This window comes from Protopterus annectens, chromosome 16.part0 (assembly GCF_019279795.1).
Source record: "Protopterus annectens isolate FY-2018-M chromosome 16.part0, PAN1.0, whole genome shotgun sequence".
Lineage (NCBI taxonomy): Eukaryota > Metazoa > Chordata > Ceratodontiformes > Protopteridae > Protopterus > Protopterus annectens.
In genome coordinates, this window is record NC_056750.1 from 877,139,044 (window position 1) to 877,159,986 (window position 20,943).

At 43.4% G+C, this 20,943-nt stretch overlaps 1 protein-coding gene across 6 annotated transcripts in view; it reads left to right on the forward strand.

The window, feature by feature from the left end:
• Window positions 1–20,943, forward strand: part of ATXN2L (ataxin 2 like) — a 1,992,254-nt gene that overhangs the window by 1,451,154 nt on the left and 520,157 nt on the right. For all 6 annotated transcript variants that reach the window (XM_044058577.1, XM_044058574.1, XM_044058578.1 and 3 more), the window contains exon 16: window positions 8,070–8,225. In XM_044058577.1, the coding sequence (XP_043914512.1) occupies window positions 8,070–8,225 (156 nt within the window). The remainder of the gene's footprint in view (window positions 1–8,069; window positions 8,226–20,943) is intronic.

A 20,943-nucleotide genomic window follows, 5' to 3' on the forward strand; every position in this document is an offset into this window, starting at 1 on the left:
GCTAATACAGCTGCAGTCCAGGTTTCCCTCCCTCCTTCCCCTCTTGGGACAGGCCTAATGGCTAACACCTCCTCATACAACCTGATTGGGGTATTCTTTTATGGTGTATTTGCTTGCAACTACTGTTTTTTGATTATACTGCATTGTATTATTACATAAATTTATGTATTGCCTTCCTTCTGGGGGCACCTGACATCTGGGGCAAGAAAAACTGAAGAAAATGGCGTCGGCTGGTTCTTTTATACCCCTGTCACACTGACGTCAGGGAAGAAGCGACGACATCCGACGCCGGACCTAGACTTTGGAATTCGGCCGACCGAGGACCCGCCTGACGGCAGGAAAACCCATCTGTTATGACTGCAGCTGTATTAGCACTCGAACATCTACATTTATGGTAGGTACAAAACTGTACTTTCCTGACTCTCACAAATTCCTTTTCAAAAATCCTGTTGCGGACCCTGAAACTATTTTTCAGGGCCTCAGGGGCATTAAGGCTTCTACTGCTAAATATCCTACCCCTTCTGATAGAGATTCCAGGGCGCTGGATAGATGGGGTAAGAAGGTTTACACTTCTGCAACCTTGGCAATCAGGGCTTTAAACTGGCAATTTCATATGGTAAAATATCAACAGCATATCATGGGACTGCTTAAACAGAAAATGATGTTGGTTTCTGACTGTGTGGAAAATAAGGTTTTACAGGATCTATTGCATTCAGCTGAACAGGTTGGAATACATATTTTGCAGTGTGGTTTTGATTCTTTGGAGGCCTCTTGCAGGGCTGCTGTAACTGGGTCTGTGCTAAGAGGGCATGCTTGGCTCAAAGAGCAATCTCTGCCTGATCATGTTAAAGCAAAATTGTTGGATGCTCCTTTACAACAAGGCCATCTCTTTGGTAATAAGGCTGAAGTTCTAAAAAAGATGCAAGATGAAGCTAAATCTATGCAAACTGTGAAAGATTTCGTACAAGTGCAACCTCCAAGATTTAGTAGGCACTGACCTACTAAGAACTGGTCCTTTCCAGTTCCTTCGAGATCCACTCAAGTCAAACCCAGGCATTCCAAAGGCTCCAGGTTTCAATCCCAAGGGACTTTCAGAACAAAACAATGGGGTGCCTCCTCTTCCAAATCTGGAAACAAGAAGACACTTCCCTATGGTAAGCAGTCTCAATGACTTCCTTTATACTTACCCAGCACTTACCTTTTAGCCGCCCCTTTAGGGGGAAAACTGGCTCTTCATGCAAGAAACTGGCGACTTATAACCCAGAACAAATGGGTTTTAAATATAGTATCCCAGGGATACAGATTTAATTTCCATACGTTGCCAATTCCAAACAGATGGACAAACCTGCCCACAAATCAGTGGGCAGAGGCCCAGAAACAAGTACTTTCCCTCATGAGCATGGGTGCTATTCAGCCAGTATCAGAAGAGGAAAAGGGACAAGGTTTCTATTCAAGACTTTTCCTGGTACCCAGAAAAGACGAATCATGGCGTCCAATTCTGGACTTCTCTACTCTAAACACCTTCCTGGACATTCCAAAATTCAAGATGAGCTCCAACCCCTGCCCGAGACCTCAATTTTGTTTTGGAGAAACTCACTCTCCCTCCTTTCAAGCCAGCTGCTACTGCAGACCTAAATTTTCTCTCCTGGAAAACAGCTTTCCTTTTAGCAGTCACTTTAGCTAGAAGGATTTCTGAATTACAGGCTCTTATGGCAGTGGAGCCTTTCATCATTTTTCATGCGGACAGGGTATCTCTCAGGACCATTCCATCCTTCATGCCTAAGGTGGTATCCAGTGTGGCTCTTAATCAGACCATTCATTTACCAACTTTCTTTCCCAATCCACAGAACAAGGGGGAGCTGATTTTACATTCATTTGATGTACACAGACAACTTAGATTTTACTTAAAGAGGACTAAATCTCAAAGAAAATCTGAACAACTGCTGGTGGCATTTGCTGCAGAGGCAGAGGGAGAGGCTATTTCAAAGCAAACCTTTTCCAAATGGATAAGCCATTGTATTTGTTTCTGCTATAAGCACCATGGAAAAACTATCGCCCAGGGGATCAAATCCCATTCCACCAGGGCTGCCTCTACTTCAGCAGCCTTTCTCAGAGATGTCCCTATCAGAGACATCCTAGAAGCTGCTACCTGGAGTTCTGTACATACTTTCACCTAGCATTACCATTTGCCAATTTTCTTTAAATCCAGAGCTGGCTTTTCCACTGCAGTCTTGCTTGGCCTTATAGCTGGTCCTAATGCTATCTAAATTCCTCCTCCCATCCTTAGCTTTGGGAGTCTACTCAAATGTGATGACTGCAACAGTGCAACACGAAGAACATAGTACAGTTGTGTACACTTACCATAAATGTAGATGTTAGAGTGTATTCACTGTTGCAGTCCTGGTTACCCTCCCTCCAGACCCCTGACTTCTTTTGGCTATACCTCTATTCCTCTTTTACTATGTTTAAAAGCTTTTGGTGTATTTGTTTTTTTGTTGGACGTTTAACCTTGTATATATATATTTAATTGCTTCCCATTTGGGGGGCACCTGACATCTGGGGCAAGAAAAACTGATGTAATGGCGTCAGCTACATGCTTTTATACCCCTGACGTCATGGAAGATGAGACAGCAACCGACGCAGGACCCAAGACTTTGATAATTAGGCCGACTGAGGGCTACTGCAAGCAGATAACCCAAATGTGATGACTGCAACAGTAAATATACTCAAACATCTACATTTATGGTAAGTGTACACAACAGTACTTTTCGCCTACCCTGTCTTCTCACTTGCTTCAAACTTCAAATAAGCATTCAAGACTCCCATCCACTACTTACTCTCTAGGTCCTCCAGAAGCTTGTCTGAAGCAGATATGGAGACGATAATGCAAACATTTCTCAGAGTTCAGATCTAGATGTGGATCTTGGCAGCTTCATTTTTTGTTGGATCCATGAGTATGCCTACCATGTCAGAAACCATCTTATCTCCTCTTCTGATCTGTCTAGTGGTTTTGGAGTCCCAAGATCCGTAATCCCTGAGAGGTCCATTGTCTAATCCAAGGAAGGTTTCTTCCTTCACTTTGACTTGTTACTTGACTAGTTCTGCTCCAATACCCTTGGATCAGAATGGGTCTGTGAGCTGGGGTGTCGGCGTTTGATCCAAGGGGATAGGTTAGGCTCCAGTTTTATCGGATAAGTCCCTTCCCCAGGACCCTCACCCTGTACAGTTCGGATCTGGTTTCAACCCCAAGACACTGATTCTAGAGCGGTCTACACCTATTTTTGTCTGGAGTTTTGCCTCAAAGAAGGTGGGTTCAAGCCTGTCTGGGTCTGTCCACTTTCGAGGTGGTGGAAAGGGCTTTTTCTCTCCAAAGAGATCTGCTTTCTCATTATTTTAGATCCTACCCCTTTTCTGTCATCTGTTCCAAGCTCTGAGGCTATTGGGCCTATTCCACAGGGGCAACCAGTTCCAGTGGAGGAAACTTCCCTTTCTTCTGACAGCTCACCTGAACCATCCCACGGATGAGGTGCGTCTGAAGGGAATGTGCAAAAGGAGATACTTTGACTCCCCCATGCAGTCTGTCACAGAAGATACAGATTTTGATGAAGAGGAGGGATTCCCCAGGTCACCACCTAATGACATCTACCTTGGAGATATTTTAGAGATCCTAAAACAATGAGGTGGCTTTCTGGACAGTCTTATGTCTTTGGGTTTTGGCGGATGAAATTATTGATTTGGTTTCCCGATGGGCTTGGAAGGATCTAGATACTGTCGAACCCATTTCCAAAAGACCCAACAAATTTTTAGCTCTGCCAGCAGACAGACCCTACTGGAGCAAAGGAGTCCCAGTTGATGCTGTGGTGGAAAAGAAAGAGCTTGCAGAACAGAGCTATTCTGTCCATCTGACAAGCAGGGAGTCTAGAGCATTGGACAGATTTGGTAAGAGAGTCTTTGCCTCAGCAACCTTTGCACAGAGGCCAGTAAACTACCTTGCACACTTTACTAGACTTCAGCGAGATTTGACCAAAAAGCTTTCAAATACTCTGAGTCCATGTCTGCTGAAGACTTCAAAAGAAAATCCTCGCAACTGGCCACTCTTGTAGCCACATCAAATGCTTTGATGAGGCTGATTTCTCACACGGCTGAAGGTACCTCACGAGCAGCCCATTCAGGCATTGCCATAAGAAGACATGCCTGGATTCAGCTATGCGGTTTTGCAGAGCCTTTTAAGACGTCCTTTATTAATGCCCCATTCAATGGCACTTCCTTGTTTGGGCCATCAGTAAAAAGTGCGCTTACCCATAGTGAGCAAGATGGAAAAACCCTGTTTGCCGTGGGAATAAAGTTTTCTACGCCTCAACAAACCTTTTGTAGGAATCAGAGAAGGCAATAAGAAGATGTGGTTCCAAAAATCTCAGGAACTTTTCTAAGGTTTGCCCAGGGATAATTCCTCCAGAGGCGTAGGATGAAATTTTAATGGTAGACATCAACCTAGAGGTCGAGGAGGTCCGCAGAACCAGGGCTTCAAAGGTTCTTTTTCAGACATGCCCTTTAGCAATCCTGAAGGGCTGCCTTGACAGTTCAGACCTGGTGTCAGTTGGGGGTTGATTATCCTTGCGCACACACTTCTGGACAAGTTTAACACAGGACACACGGGTGCCAAGAATAATATCCAGGGGTTATTAGCATTTTTACTACTTCCTTTTTGCAAAGGAAGAAACTTTCAGATGTTCTACCCAGTCAAAGGAAGGCAGCAGCAGAAGAAATCCAAAAACTGCTAGACTGAACAATCATCCAGAAGGTCTTGCCAGACTAAATAGGATTTGGAACTTTTATTCATGCTTCTTTTTGGTGCCAAAGAAAACAGGGGACCACAGACCCATTTTGGGTCTAAGCAGTTTGAATCAATACATAAAGCAAAGTTCCAAGTGGTCACAGTTCAGTCCATCCTACCCTTTCTTCATAAGAACAATTGGATGTGCTGTATAGATCTTCAGGACGCAATCTGTCATTTTAAATAAACAGGTGATCCAGAAAACAATTGCACTTTCAGCTGGGAGCCAGAAATTATCAATTCAGAGCCCTGCCCTTTGGACTCACTGCAGCCCCCAGGGTGTTTATCAAATGCATGGCAGTAGTGACAGCTCATTTGAGACTGAAAGGATTCCAGGTGTTTCCATGTGTAGACAACTGGATCCTTACTGCCCCCTCCAAGCATGTACCACTACAAGGCAGGGACTGTTTGCTCCAGGTTGGCAAATCATTGCGTATAACAGTAAATCATGCCAAATCAAATTAACACCAGTCCAGAGCCTGGATTTAATCGGTTCATTTCTAGATATGACAACACAGATAACATCCCATACCACATTGTAATTCAGCTGTCAGATCCCATGTTCAGACTCTCCTTGCCCATCCACCTCTTCAGGCAAAGTTAGTACTTCAAGCAGTAGGTTCCATGGCAGCAGCCATAGTGCTACTTCCTTTGGCACGTTTCTTTATTTGGATTCTCCAATGGACTCTAGTCATACAGTATTCCATTCTGTATCAACCTTTATCCTTTCCCGTCAAGCTAACCACAATTTGCAAATAGCGCATCCACTGTGGATACAATCGCACAATATTCATCCTGGCATACCCTTTGTTTTACCAAACCCAGCGGCCACAGTAATCCCAGATGCTTCTCAGCTGGGGTGGGGGGCTGGCATTTTTGGGAAGAACAGTCCAAGGCATGTGGTCCTCCCAAGAGACCAAATTGCATATCTGTACCCTAGAGATGAGAGCAGTCCTATTAGCATTGCAGACACTTCAAGATGCTCCTTCCATGGGGACCATTGCAATTCAGACTGACAACATATCGGTAGTCTGGTACATCAACAAACAAGGAGGAACTTGATTATACCCTCTTTGTGGAGATGCTGTGAGAGTATGGCAATGGGAGCTCTCATCAGCTTTCTAATTGCGACACACATTCTGGGCAAGATCAGAGTGCTAGCAGACAAACTAAGCATATCCATTCTGATGCCTCATGAGTGGTCTGTCAGTTTGTGGCAGATATTATCTTCTGGTGTTGGGACCTTCCTTACTGCGACCTGTTCACCACTCCCTCAACAACAAGTGCAGCAAGTGCTTTACTCTTATTCCCCCTCAGGGGGAGTCCCTGAGAGATGCTTTAGTACACACTTGGACCTTGGGGTCTCCTTTATGCGTACCCAGCTTTCCCTTGATTCCCAGATTCTTACAAAAAAAGTCGGTGCAGAGCTCAGTTATTTTCATTGCCCCTTTATGACCTCGATAGGTATGGTTCCCCCTCCTGTGGTCTCACCTTTGTTATCCTCCATGGGTACTGAAGACAGCTCTGGATCTCCTTTCTCACCCATCAGGGATCTAACATTCCAGTATTTGGGCCCTCAAACTAACCGCATGGTTTCTCCACTTCAAGTAATAGTTACAGTCTAGACTTTCTTCACCTGTGTGTGACATTTTGGCTTCTCAAAATGAATCCACCAAAAAGTATATAAAGCAAATGGAAAAGATTCTCCCTTTCGGCTTTAGATGAGGAAATTGAGCCTTTCTCATGCCCCAGTCTCTACGATTCTCCAGTTTTTAACAACCCTCTCTCTGAAGGAGCAGCTAATTTCTCTGCAGTTAAACTTCAGTTGGCATCAATTTCTAATTTTCATATGGGGAGCAGACTCTCTTCCTTCGCTTTGTCTAAATTATGTAAAGCTTTCCTGAAAGGTTTTTTTTTTTTCTTCCAAGGCCTCCGGTAAAGGATGCCTCACCACCTTGGGATATGACAGTTGTGCTTCAAGGCTTAACACAAAAAAAATTTGAACCTTCAGCTAACTCTGATTTGAAATTTCTGTCATGGAAGATAGTTTTATTAATGGCCTTTACTTCTGCAAAGGGAATATCTGAACTCCAGGCTCTCTTCAAACGCTCCTTACATCACTTTTCATAAGGATAGGGTTTCTTACTGACTAACCCTTCTTTTTTTTTTTTTTTTTTTTTTTTTTTTTACTCGTAAAGTGGCTTCTGAAAATAACATTAAACAGTCAATCCGCTTATCTGCTTAACAGTTTTCTTTAAATTATTCAAATATAGGAGAGTATATGTTGCATCTCCTTGATATGCACAGACATCTGCATTCCTATCTTCACTGGATGAACTAAATTAGAAAATCAGCTCAACATTTTGTTTCTTTTTCACCTAAAAGGCTTGGTTGTCCAGTCTCTGAAGTTGCTTTAGCCAAATGATTAACAGACTGCATTTCTTAGATTTTTTTCTCTGAAAAGCATGACATTACCTAAACCTCCAAAGGCTCATTCATGGCTGCTTCATCTGCTTTTTGGTTAAGAACATCTGTTGATGATTGCGCTGCAGCTCCATGGTCTGATGCTCATACCTTCATTACCCATTGCAAACTGGGTATTATTTCTAGAAACAGAGCCACCTTTGGTTTGGCAGTACTTCAGAATATCCCGTCCATAAAAGCCACCCAAGATCAGTGTAGTTGGGGACTCTGTCCCATATGTTGAGGAAGAAGAGGATGACATCAGATTTAAAAGTTATGTACTTGACGATTAACTAGTCATCTTTGTTGTCTATTTTCATTCTTCTTCGACTTCCCCCCATCCATTTTTCTGGAGAGAGCTATTGGAGTGTATTGGAATCTACAGTTCCAAGTTTGAGCCCTGCCTTTTCTATCAGCCTATACATGCATCTGTTTAACTGTGGGGGCTATGTGGCAGCAAACTTGATCTGAGGCAATGGGGATGGAATAAGGAATTATGGGTAGAGAGGAGCTCAAGAGCTGAATCTGAAGTCTAGAATATGCAGCTGAGTTGGGTCTGAACCCATAAGTTGAGGAAGAATGAAAATGGAGAACACAGATGCATAGTTATTGTAAGTACATAGCTTTTAATTAGTTGTCTTTCTGTGACTGATGATATATATTACTACTGTTGACAAATGTAGCTAAGAAATTCTGTAGCTTGAAAGTTTGGTTGTATACTTAGACTGGAGGTTTAGTGTACTGAAAGTAACCTTCATTTTGCCATTTTCAGAATAAGTCAACGAGCACACCTACTTCACCAGGACCTGCACCACGCAGTCATCCAGCACACAGTATTCAGGTGATACCAGGTCAAAGTGGGATGTACAGTGCTGCCACCTCATATGTACCCTACCTCCAGCAGCTCCACATGGCTCCGACAGTGCAGGTGAGTAACTGGAGTAAGGTAAATTAGGGTCGCCATCTTGTTTCACAGCCCTTGTACTGTGTCCCCATAGCTCCTCTTTGCCAGCTTTTTTCTAACCCACCTGGCTGTTCCTGTGGCTTTCTCTTTTGAAAGTTGCATCCTGGTACATGATGCTTTCATTTTTCCCAGTGTGTGAATTTCATTTTTGTCTCCCACCTCATTGCAACTGTCTTTATACTGCAGGAACCTTCTTCATTACAGGCTTAGGCATCCAGACTTGTGTCATTTTAGAGTGTTTTCTTCTAACATGCGTATTTTGTTACTGTGCATGGTACTGCTGTATGTCCCTATTTTATATATATATATATATATATATATATATATAAGTATATATTATACATACCTGTAGTATTTATATTCTTATTAAAGTAGCAGTTTATTGAGGACATCATTTACTTATGTATGTTTTGTGTATTTTGTCAGCCATTCAGATGTCCTCTTAGTGGAGGACTGCTGCAACATTCAACTCACCAGCACGATCATCTTATACAGTTGTTTGCTGCCCCAAGCAGCAAATGGTCTTGCTCTGTCTGTTTTGTTTATGCCTTATTAAAAAATGCTGTCTTCAGTTCTTATCACCATTTTAGAACATTTGCTTGACTGCATTTTCCATTCACATTTTTATTTTTGGTTTAGTATGTAATTGGTAATTTTAAGATAGTTTTACTATCTTTTTGCATTATTTGGAGAGTAACAAAATCCATATTTAACAATGTAAATAAGTGTCTGTAGTAGAGAAACTGTTGTCTTTTATTTAAATGCCGTGTCCTCCTAGGGCTCTGCGTGCTTATTCTGACTGCTTTGCATACTAAAGAAAACCAGTGAGACAGATTATAAATAGGAGAAAGCTTTTTTTCTTAAACAGAAGGCTACATATATTAAAACTGGAGTTCAAAAAAAATGCTTATCATAAGAATCAGTGCTGTATTATTATTTTATTCAAGGAAAATAACACAGGCTGGCATGTTCCTTTGTGGTATGATTTCTGCAGCTTTTCCATATGCCCATAGAGCAAAGCTGGGCTCCTTTTCTAGCCCAGGATGGCAGTCAAGCAAATAACTCAAAGGAGTAGTTGATCATACCATTTTCATTTCTTTTCCTCTGCATGAAACGGTCGCTTGACTGTATTTACATCTATCACTTCCTTCCACAGAACTTCCAGAGAGTAAGTACCTCATATTGGGAACTTGTATTTTAATACCTTATTTGACTGATAATTGGTTTTCAAAAGGTTTTGTATATTGTATAGACTTGAACTGCATGTTTGGTTATATTTTGTAGGGTATGTGACATTTCCTGCAAAATTAACTGCATGTCTAGAAGACTAACTGTTTTAAAAGCTATCACCTGCAGTGTAGGCAAGATACACATTTCCTCTTTTAAACACTGTTTCTCTATTAATAAGATGATTCCTGAACAAAAGAAAGTTGTGGAATTGACAGACATGTCCTCACTGCTTGCCTTGAGTGACTCATCCTTCTGTTGGCACATCTCAAAGCAGTTGCCTAAGAAGGAGCCCAGACTTTTGAAAGATGGTGAAGATGTAAAATCGTGGAGAAATGGTCTGTGGGCTGAAGGCTTGAGACATGTGTGACCCTGTCAGTCCCACTGAGAACTTGAGGGTACTTGACCTTGAGAGTTGTTGCTTTTGTCTACCTCTGGTCCCTCAATCTTCTTTATCACTAATATCTTATTTAAGCTTTAAAAGTGGCAGACAATGAGATCTAGTTACCAGGTGGTAGCCAGCCCTCCAGGCAAGGCACCAGTTTCCAGGCATGAGTAGCAGGCACTAGTCCTTTCAGTTCTCAACTTCGCCATCAGAGGGTTAGACCCTAAAAGACAACATTCGGACCATACTGGTTCAGGAAATTCCCAATGATCTTCGTATACCTTGGCTTCTAGAGCAGAGGCTGCTTGCCGTGGAGATGAAATTCGTTCATGTTATCTCTGAAATTCGTTCATGTTATCTCTAGAGGGCTAGATGTCCTCTTCTACAGATGCCTATCCCAGCCTATGGAGTCTGACTGTGGAAATTTTGTGCATGCACTCTAATGGCACAGAATTAACAGACCACCCCAGGCCTCATTGTGAATTAGTTCCCCCAGCAAATATAGGAGAAAGGAGTCATTTCTGCCTAAATCTTCAAATTTATATATTGATAAAGAAGGATGTGGCTTTGTTTGATTTTTTGTCACTGTTAGGTTATGGTCAATCTCTGCCTTCATACAAGTTTTGGACTAAGCAAATGGAGAACAGCTGCAGCCATTCCCTTGCATAAGGGAGGACTTTCCACAGGCCCAGGCAATTACAGACCCGTAAGTCTGACCAGTCTCATGTGCAAAGCCAGGGAAAAACTTGTCATGGAATTAATAAATGCTGACATAAGGAACCTCCAAACAATGGACCCCTCTCAGTTTTAATTCGACCAGGGTAGGTCATGCTTACTCAACCTGGGTGATTGCTTTGATGACCTTTTCAAGTAATGGATGAAGGCAAAACATTAAACAATGCATACCTCGACCAGGCAAAAACTTTCCCCACTCAGGCAAAGCAGAAAAGCTAAATAAACTGTAAATAAGACCATGTCACCTGTTGGATAGCCAACTGGATTACAGATAGGAAGCAAGTAAAATAGGGGAAGTTACCTCCACAAAAAGATCAGTCAGCAGTGGAGTCCTCCAGGGTTCTGTGCTGGGACCTCTCCTGTTTGGTATCTACTTTTCTGAACTAAAAATCAGTACCAAAGTGTTCTGGCTGACTAAATTTGCAAATGACTACAAGCTAGGAGCAGTCATTGAATCTCCAAATGACTTGGCAATCCTGAAAGAAGGTTTGTCCCAAATAAATAAATGGTACAAGAATCATGGACTGAAACTGAATGCCAGAAAAATGCATTATTGTGTCCTCTGGGAAGTCATCTTACCACATTGATAATACATCCGTGAGAGATGACTCAGTTGTTTGGGATTTGGAACTTGTGTACAGTGACCTAACTTTTGACCAACATGTGTCTGTTATTGTAAGAAAGTCCTGTGTTGTACAACTTATAAACAAAGGGATTGTGTCTAGATCTAGAGATATCATTGCACCCCACCCCCCGTAATCATCCCTCATTTGGCCAGTCATTGAATATAATGCCCCCTTTGGCATGCATCTGTCAAGACATGCAACAACTGGAACACCCACAGAAATACCTTACTAAAAGGATACAAGACCTAAACAACATGTTGTACATGGACTAACTCAAAGCCCTGACACTATAATATGCGTCCGACAGGCTGCTGTGATGTGACCTGTAACTGGCATACAAGGCATCCTCTGACCCAATACTGATGGATTTAATGCACATCAGCAGGTCAGATGACATCAGAAGTACTGTCTCTGGATATAAGCCTCTTATGCAACATGAACAGAATAGTTTGGAGGGATAGGTATGTCTCGCAGAGGATACTGCTGCTGTGCAGCTAGACTCCCCATCCACATAAAACAAAGTTCATCCCTGTCCATACTCAAGTGCAGCTTTGATGTGTGGATGATAAACAGAAAGTTTACCCCAGGACTGCCCCCTGTACTACTAATAGACAGGTAAAGGTCCTAAACAATTTGTCGTGCATGGATCCTATTCAGTTATATATGGTATTATCCCAGTTATTCTTATTGGGGGTAATGTGTAATTATCAACCATTGGATAGGTAAGGCCAGTCTGTACCAAGTGGGATAGATTATTTCAAGCACAAAAAGGGAAATTGGCGAGACTTAACTCATTACAGCTGAGTGCTGCCTCAGGTGTTTCTGCACTTGCATCTTAGCCACTAGGCATCAAATATTGCTTGTTCATATTTGCATTAATAATTCCAAAACCACGCTACATACAAAGTGTTTCATCTTAAAGCTTACACAATGGTACAGACAACTGTATTGATGTTTGATTTCTGTCTTGTGCATGTAAACCGATATTCATTATTGTTCATATAATATTTATTTGTATGGTTATAAATGATGTTATATTGCCAACCAAGTAGCACAAATAGAAATGCTTAACCTTGTATGAAAACTCTCAGCTGGATGAACAAAGTACAACTGATGGCATGTGTGTAATTTGAGTGGCTGCTGAGATATTGTAAGTCGTTTACAAAATATTATAAACTTAATTGTTACTGTGTTTATCGTGACTTATAAAGTCAAACTAGACCTAGAACCTAAAGAATATTAACACTGCAAAAATAGTTTGTGCTGAAGAGTTTGTCATTTACACTTCTTTAGTAACCCATATAGTTCCAGAGGTACGAACTTTTGTTTGAAATGTGAGGATAACAGTTAATTATATCATAAGGCTTAGGCTCCGCCCATTGGAACTTATAGTGCAGACTTACAGTGCTCCTTTTGAAGGAATGAGTTAAAATGGCCCGCAAGGGCAGCTAGCTTAGTACCTGTCTGTGAACCTATGATATAGATGATGAGGATACCACATTCTTATTACTTTATCCATTTCTTTCAACCTGTCTTTCCTGCATTTTATTACTACTAGGTTTTAGCCATAGATCTGATGTTATCCTTTTCATTCTTCCTCAACGTATGGGTTTTGGATCTGACTTCGGACCAGACTCTGTTGCATTCTACAGACTTTCAGATCCAGCACTCGAGCACCTCCCTCTATCCATAATGCCCCTATAGTCTATATTATATCGGCGAATGCTTGAAACTGCGAACGCTGTATAATCGACCCAAACACTTAAAAAAAATCCCTGATTCGTTAAAAAAAATAATAATAAATAAAATAAAAGTGGGGGGTTCTGCACCCCCCCCAACTTAAATATACCAACTCTGAGATCGTACCACAGTGGAGGAAATGGCAAAGTCCCAAAAACGGCCCAGTGATTTTATTTTTCCCTGGGAAAAAAATCACTGTTCAGTGCTTTCGGAATTTCACCATTTTGGGTAAACACAATCGACTAAACAACGTTCGCAACTTTAAGCATTCACTTACATAATAGGAACCCTGCCCCTGTCCTCCCACAATGCCTTAGATCTCATTTGCCACCATCTCTCGCTACACGGATAGTCTCTCCAGGCATCTTTCAAAAGCTAGTTCATTTTTGACAGTATTGTTTCCTTTAGAAATCTCTTCATTTATAACATTAAATATTTTATACCTCCACCCTCTCTAGTCTTTAGGATTTACGGGGTTCTTTATCTTTAGTCCTTCTACATTTGTAAGGTAACTCTTTTGCATACCATCATCGGTACTTTTCTTCTCCTTCCTCTGTCTCTCTCCCTACCCAAATTGACAGGGTATTTTTCACAACCATTGTTCATAACATTGTTTCTGTTTAAAAAAAAACTTTCCTTTTCTTTAAATTTCTTCTGCTACTTTTTTTTTTTTAATAGAGCTATAGCTGAGAAGCCTACAGGTTTTTAAAAGTGCATTTCCTGTGGGCACAAAATCCCGAATTTGGATGCCCGCAGGGAGTGTTCATTGTCTAGGGGCAGCACAGCTTGATACAAACTACTCTATTTGTGCTGCATTTAATTCAAGGGCTACTGCAGATAGGAGGAATAAGTTAATCCTCAAAGGGTTTTCACCTCCTCCTCCTCCATGGCTGAAACTGCCAGCAAATCTTCTAAGGCTCCATAGGAGCATAGGAAAAGGTCTTCTAAGTCTCCAAAGACTTTATCAACCAGAGCCTCCTCGACAAAATGCACAGATCGGGTCCTACTTAATCGGGTCTGAAGAGAAAAACTTCAGATCCTAAGACTTCAGGACTTCTAGCTATTTCAAGCAGATATTCTTCGTGTTTCACTGTTGCAGTCTTCCCTTGTGGGTTATCCCTGCTGGGTAGCCCTCAGCTGGCCTGAATGCCAGAGTAAAGGATTTCCTTCCTGCATCAGCTGTTCTGAGACTGTGGCTGACGTCAGGTTGTCAGGGCTGTAAAGGGGTGACAGCCGACACCATTACATCAGTCTTTCTTGCCGTGGAGCCCGAAGCAGAAGCAGTTTTGCTAGTGCGTCAGTCGACTGTTGCCAGAGTGAGGAAAACTGTCTAAAGCTAAGTACTCCGTTGGGGAACATTTTCTTGCTTTTAACTGATGTCAGTGAAAGTCCGTAATTGTCTCAGTTGTGGAAAGCAGATCCCACACAGAGACTTCCATTCTCTCTGCATGACTTGCTTAGGCCCAGACTACAACGTCCCTGGGTGTCAGTTCTGTGCCCTGTTTAATGCTAGAACCATAAGAAGAAAAGCTGAAATTGTAGCTAGGCATTTTAGTGAGTCTTTTCTCAACGCAGTATGGCATCGGTCTCTCAACCGGCTACTGACTTACCTAGAAAAAAGAAAGACAGGGATAAAGATATGCCTCTAAACGTTAGGCCCTCTGATGACTCAGGTCAAAAGTCTGGTATTTTTCAACTCTGTGCTACAGCTGAACTCAGTGAGGCGCCATCGCAGCCCCTGACACCAGGCGAGGAACCGTCGCAGACCTCTACAAAGACCCGTTTGGAGTCCAGTATGCTGCCAGATCCATCTCCCTCTGCCGGTATGTCGCCTCATTCTTGAGTGGTCGGGTCTGGAGCTGCTTTGCAGGCACCGGCTTTCACTGAGACACCTCCAACCACCAAAGCCAGGTTCAGACCGATGACCACGCCGCCAGTTAAACTCGCTTTGTAGAAGACTACTGACCCATCCAGGACCAAGCCTAAGACTACCCCCAAAATGTCCCTCTCCAAGGACCCAGCCACCGACCTACACCTAGCCAGCTCGCCCCTCAGTCGCAGGTCGGGTCCAGGGAGGATAGTCGGACCGACCTGTCATTTCCGACTTTGCCTCTTGGGACTTCGGCTCGGATGAGTTTAGCTCCTACCTCTGGATTGGAGCCCACTGTTCCAGTGCCAAGGGAATCCTCTGTTTCTTTGGATCCAGCGGTTCCTGCTCATCGGAGCAGAGGTTCTTTTGAGGCCATGAGGAGAGTAATGTTTCCTAGGACATCCACAACTTCAGGACCAACTACCTGTTTCCCAAATGCGCCTGTGTCTACTTCTGCCTCACAGATTTCTTTGAAGCGTAGAGACCCTGAGCCTCAGGAAGCCCCACTGGGTGGTCCCTTCCCTTCCAAGACCTCACCAGAAGCTCCCATTGATGAGTTTCCCAGGAAGAGAATTTGCAAGAGGAAGCATCTAGACTCTCTGCAGGAGTCTCTCACATATGACACTGACTTAAATGAATCAGAAGGGTCCCCGTCCGAAGATATCTCATTTGCAGATCTATTGGAAATCCTTAAGCAGAAGAGTGGCTGGAAGCCCACCGACCCTACTGAAGATGTCTGTTCTTTCGAAAGCTTTCAGGTCTCAGCCCTCCAACTCTTTGGTGTCTCCGCCCTTCTCTGAGCTTATGGAGCTGGTCTCACGAAGGGTGTGGGAGTCTCCGGACACCATGGAGCCTGTCCGTAGGAGGCCCAATAAATTTATTTCTGCCTCTCATGATAAGACCTTTATCGAGTAGGGCAGCGGGTACAGGAATTGCTCTTAGGAGACACTCCTGGATGCGCTTATGTTCCTTTGCAGAGCCCTTTGTCATCCTTTGTCAACAACCCTTTTAATGACTCATCTCTTTTCGTGCCCAGAGTTAAGGAAACTTTGACCAGGTGTGAGCAGGAAGGAAAGACTGTCTGCCGTCGGAGTATGTTTTTCTACCCCTACTAGACCCTACCCCAAGGGTCAAAAGGGAGGAAAGATGTGGTTCCGAAAAGCCCAAGGGGCCTTTCTGGACACATGTGGTGAACCCCCCTCCAAGGGCAGACGAGGGGGCAATAATGGAAGATGCCGCCCTCGCGGCAGAGGGGGTCCGCAAAACCAGGGCGACCGAGAACATTTTATTAGGAAGCCCTACCAGTGCTCCTAAAAGGTGGTCCGACTGTCCTACTCTGGAGGAAGTCAGAGGTCGCTTATCTTTGTATCCAGACGCTTGGCTCAAAATAACAAACAACAACTGGGTACAAAGCATAGTTTCCAGAGGATGTTTTATTCCCTTCGCCACTCTCCCCCATTGATAACAAAATTCCTGGACGTTCCACCCAGTTACAGGGAACAAGCAACAGTAGAGGTCCAAACATCGCTAGGAAAAAGTCATCCAACCAGTCCCAGCAGACCAGATAAGATCTGGAACTTACTCAAGATTCTTTTTAGTTCCAAAAAAGACAGGGAACTACAGACCTATTTTGGATCTCAGCAGACTAAACAGATCTGTCAAGGAGGAGAAGTTCTGGATGGTCATGCTACAGTCGATACTTCCCTTCTTAGGGAAAGACAGCTGGATGTGCTTGATAGATCTCCAGGATGCGTACTACCACATAAAAATGGCCAGACCATCCAGGGATCATCTGTGCTTCCAGCTGGGAGCCAATTACTACCAGTTTCGAGCCCTGTCCTTTGGTCTCACTACAGCCCCCAGAGTGTTCACCAAATGTATGGCAGTGGTCACAGCTCACCCGAGACGTTTGGGATTCCAGGTGTTTCTGTACTTAGACGATTGGCTCCTCACCGCCACCACCAGGCATCAGCTGATACAAGCCAAGAACACCACACTTACTCTTTGCAATCAACTGGGGATTACCATAATCTCAGAAAAAACTGCCTTGTCGCCATCACAACGTATTGTTTTTATCGGAGCAGAACTGGACACCACCACCACCACTTTAAAACTTCCATTAGAAAGGATATTAGTACTTCGTCAGCAAATTCAGAATGTCATATCCAGAGACAAGGTGCCAGCCTCAGAAGTGCTAAAGTTGTTGGGGCCGATGGCAGCTGCAATAATAGCAATTCCGTTGGGTAGTATGCACATGCGGATTCTGCAATGGCTTCTGTTCACACAATGGTCTTATCAAGAGCTCCCAGTGTCACATCTCATTATTCTAACAAACACATGCAAAAAGGATCTTCAGTGGTGGTTGACCTCTCTACAAGTAATGATAGGTCGCCCTTTTATTTTACCCTCACCCATCGGCCACTGTGACCACGGACGCTTCCCTGATTGGGTGGGGGGTGGGGGGGTTTCAGGGAAGAACAGCCCAAGGCACTTGGACCAAACAAGAGACACATCTGCACATCAGTGTCCTGGAGATGAGAGTGGTACTCTTGCCGTTGCAGTACTTTCAGGACTCTCTTCCTCTGGGGACAATTGAGATTCAGACGGACAACATGTCTGTAGTCTGGTACTTGAACAAACGAGGAACCAGGTCCTATCCTCTTTGTCGAGAGGCCCTAAGAGTATGGCAGTGGGCTACATCCACCCAGCGCTTTCTGATAGCAACTCACATCCCGGGGAAATCCAACGTGATTGCAGACAAACTGAACAGAGCAATCTTGTTGCCTCATGAGTGGTCTCTCAAAAAAAAAAGTAGCGGAAAGAATATTCCGCAAATGGGGCCAGCTTTGCTGCAATTTCTTTCCACTCCCCATGAACACAATGCAGAAGCTACTTTGTCCTAATTCCCCCTCCGGGAGATTCCCCAAGGGATGCACTCGTACACGATTGGCCTACGGGTCTCCTTCATGCATTCCCACCAATTCCCCTGATACCCAAAGTATTACAGAAAGTCAAAGCCCTGGAAAGGACCATCATTCTAATAGCCCCTCATTGGCCTCGTCAGATTTGGTTCCCCTGCCTTCGACCTCATCTATTGGAAGAGCCTTGGATTCTGGACCCAGTTCCGGACCTTCTGATGCACTCGTCGGGGACTCTTCCTCCCTCCCGTCACTCTTTAAAATTGACAGCTTGGCTGCTCCAATTCCCAACATAGCCAGGTTCCATAACCTCTCAAACGAAATGCAACATATCTTAACATCTTCTCATAAATCCTCTACTAGGAAGTTGTACCTCAGCAAATGGAAGAGATTTTCCATATGAGCTTCTCAGGATAACATTGGTCCTTACCAAGCCTCTATTTCTTCTATTTTAGAATTTTTGACTATGCTCTTCAACAAAGAAGCGGCGGCAGCTACAATTCTTGTGCAACTTGCTGTCAGCTCTAACTTTCATCTTGGTACTGAAGGCTTTAACATAATGTCACACAAGCTATCCAAAGCCTTTCTCAAAGGGACTTTCCATCTTAGACCACCGGTTAAATCCCCTTATACCCCCTGGAACCTAAATTTTAAGCTGTCACACATTATTCTCCCACCGTTTGAGACAGCTTCTTCATGCAATTTGAAATTTATATCTTGGAAGACTATCTTTTTAGTAGTTCTCACATCTGCTCGAAGAGTCTCAGAATACAAGCCTTGTCCATAAAACCTCCGTATTTGGTTTTTCATATTGACAGAGTTTCATTGCATACAAATCCTTCATTCTTATGTTTGTACTGAAGCTAACCTTAACCAAACTATAGATTTACCAGTGTTTTTCCCTAAACACACCAACAATTTGGAGTATATGCTGCACAAACTTGATGTTCACAGAAAACTCAGATTTTACATAGAACTAAAAAATTCAGAAGCTCTGAAAAACTTTTTGTTCCTTTTCATTTTCTAGAAAAGGTATGCCTGTGACAAAAACAACTCTATCCAAATGGTTGTCTAATTACATCACTTTCACTTACTCAGCTGCCAGTTTTCCTCTGTAATACAAAATGAAGGCTCATTCAACCAGGGCTATGTCCACATCATCTGCATTTTCAGCTAGGCTACCAATAGACAATATTTGTGCAGCAGTCACTTGGTCAAAGCCTCGTACCTTTATCACTCATTGCAGAGTCGATAGGGCCTCCAGGGACAGGGCCTCCTTTGGTTCTACTGTCATGAGAAACATACTTCCGTGAGCCACCTGAGAAAGATGGTGATTGGGACGCTACTCATCTGTAAGAATGAACAGCGAAATAGAACAACTTCATATAAAGAAGTTATGTACTCAACATAGCGTTCCATGTGAGTTATTCATCTTGCCTTCATTCTTACTTCCCACCCTCCTACGCCCTCCAGGTTTTTTCGAGGACCGAGATTCTGGTTTTATCATGGTTGCTTTGCCTTCTTACGGTTTTTGCCTTAAAAAGTGACAGAATGGCATATGGTAGGCATTAAACAAGATGTGAGGTAGCTCAAGGTGCATCATGGGATAGGGACTTGGCCTCCAGCTGTCTGAAGACCTCGAGCTTTGTAGTTGGCTGACTTGGAGTCGAGGATCGGCTCCGAACCCATCTGTAAGAATGAAGGCGAGATGAACAACTCACATGGAACATTATGGTGAATACATAACTTATTTTTATCTTCCATTCCTGACAGTAGTACTACCAGAGAATTAACAGACCTCATACAGTCTAGCCAAACACTCTTTGCATTGTGGTTTTGATGTCTTAGAAGCTTCTACAGTGGCTGCAGTCACAGGCTGAGTAATCAGAAAGCATGCCTGGTTAAGGGAGCAGCCTTTGCTAGACTAGGTAAAATCCAAACTGCTAGACGCCCCCTTAGATAAAGACCAGTTGTTTGGACCTAAAGCGGAAGAAATCATTAAAAAAAGGACAAAGCGAAGTCCATGCAAACTGTCAAGGACTTCTTACAGGTGCAGCCTCCCAGGTTCAGCAGAAACTTCCCCACTAAACACTGATGTTCTTCGTGTTTCACTGTTGCAGTCATTACATTTGGATAATCCTGCTGGCAGGTTGCCCTTAGTCGGCCTGAATTCCAAAGTCCTGGGTCCTGCATCGGCTGTCGTCGCCCCTTCCTTGACATCAGGTCATCAGGGGTATAAAAGAAGCAGCCGACGCCATTTTCTTTAGTCTTTCTTGCCGTGCGGTGCCCGAAGCAGAAGCAGTTCGCAAGTGCCGGTCGGCCGACTCTTGAGATTTTCGAGTTCGAATTTCAGATCCGAAGTCTTCTATAAAGCTAAGTACCCCATTGGGGAAACTTTTTTCTTGCTCCAGAACCGAAGTCAGAAAAAGTTAATAATTGTATTTCTTGTGGGAAGCAAATACCTCATAAGGACTTTCATTCTTACTGTATTCCTTGCCTAGATCAAAACTTTCTGGGTTTGTCGGTTTTGTGCTAGATTTAACCAACGCACTATTAAGCGTCAGTATGAATTTGCTTTGAACTACTTTGGACCCAGGTTTAATTATCCAGAAATGTCACCGGAAAGCCATCCGACTACCAGAGTTCACAAAAAATGCAAAGAAAAAGAAAGACACCCGAGGCCCAAAACCGACGACGAAGCTTCTCCTAAGCCAGTCGCCGGTTCTCAGTGAGGCGCTTTCGCAGCCCCTGACGACCGCTACTTTAGAGTCACAGATATCTACCGACTCCCATGTGGAGTCGGCCATGCCGCTGGAAACTCAAGGTATTGAAGCCCCGACTCTAATCTTTCAGATGGGTCCAGAGCCACTGAGCAGGCATCGACTTCTGAGGGTGTATTCAGACCCAAACATCTATACATTAAACCGACTTCAAAGGCAAAGAAACAAACTCAAGAGCCTCATGGACAGGCCTCCATGCTCAAAAAACAGAAGCTCAAAATGACCGAAGACTTGATTTACCTTGATCAGGGGTTCCCATCCCCCTCCTGATAAGAGGCCTAGGCAAGAGACTGACTATGAATCTTCAGATCAGTTTTCCATTTCTTCTGATTCCTCTTCTGATCAGGAATATTCTTTTCCCCCCTATGAGGTTTCTGATGCTGAAGAATCCATACCTTCAG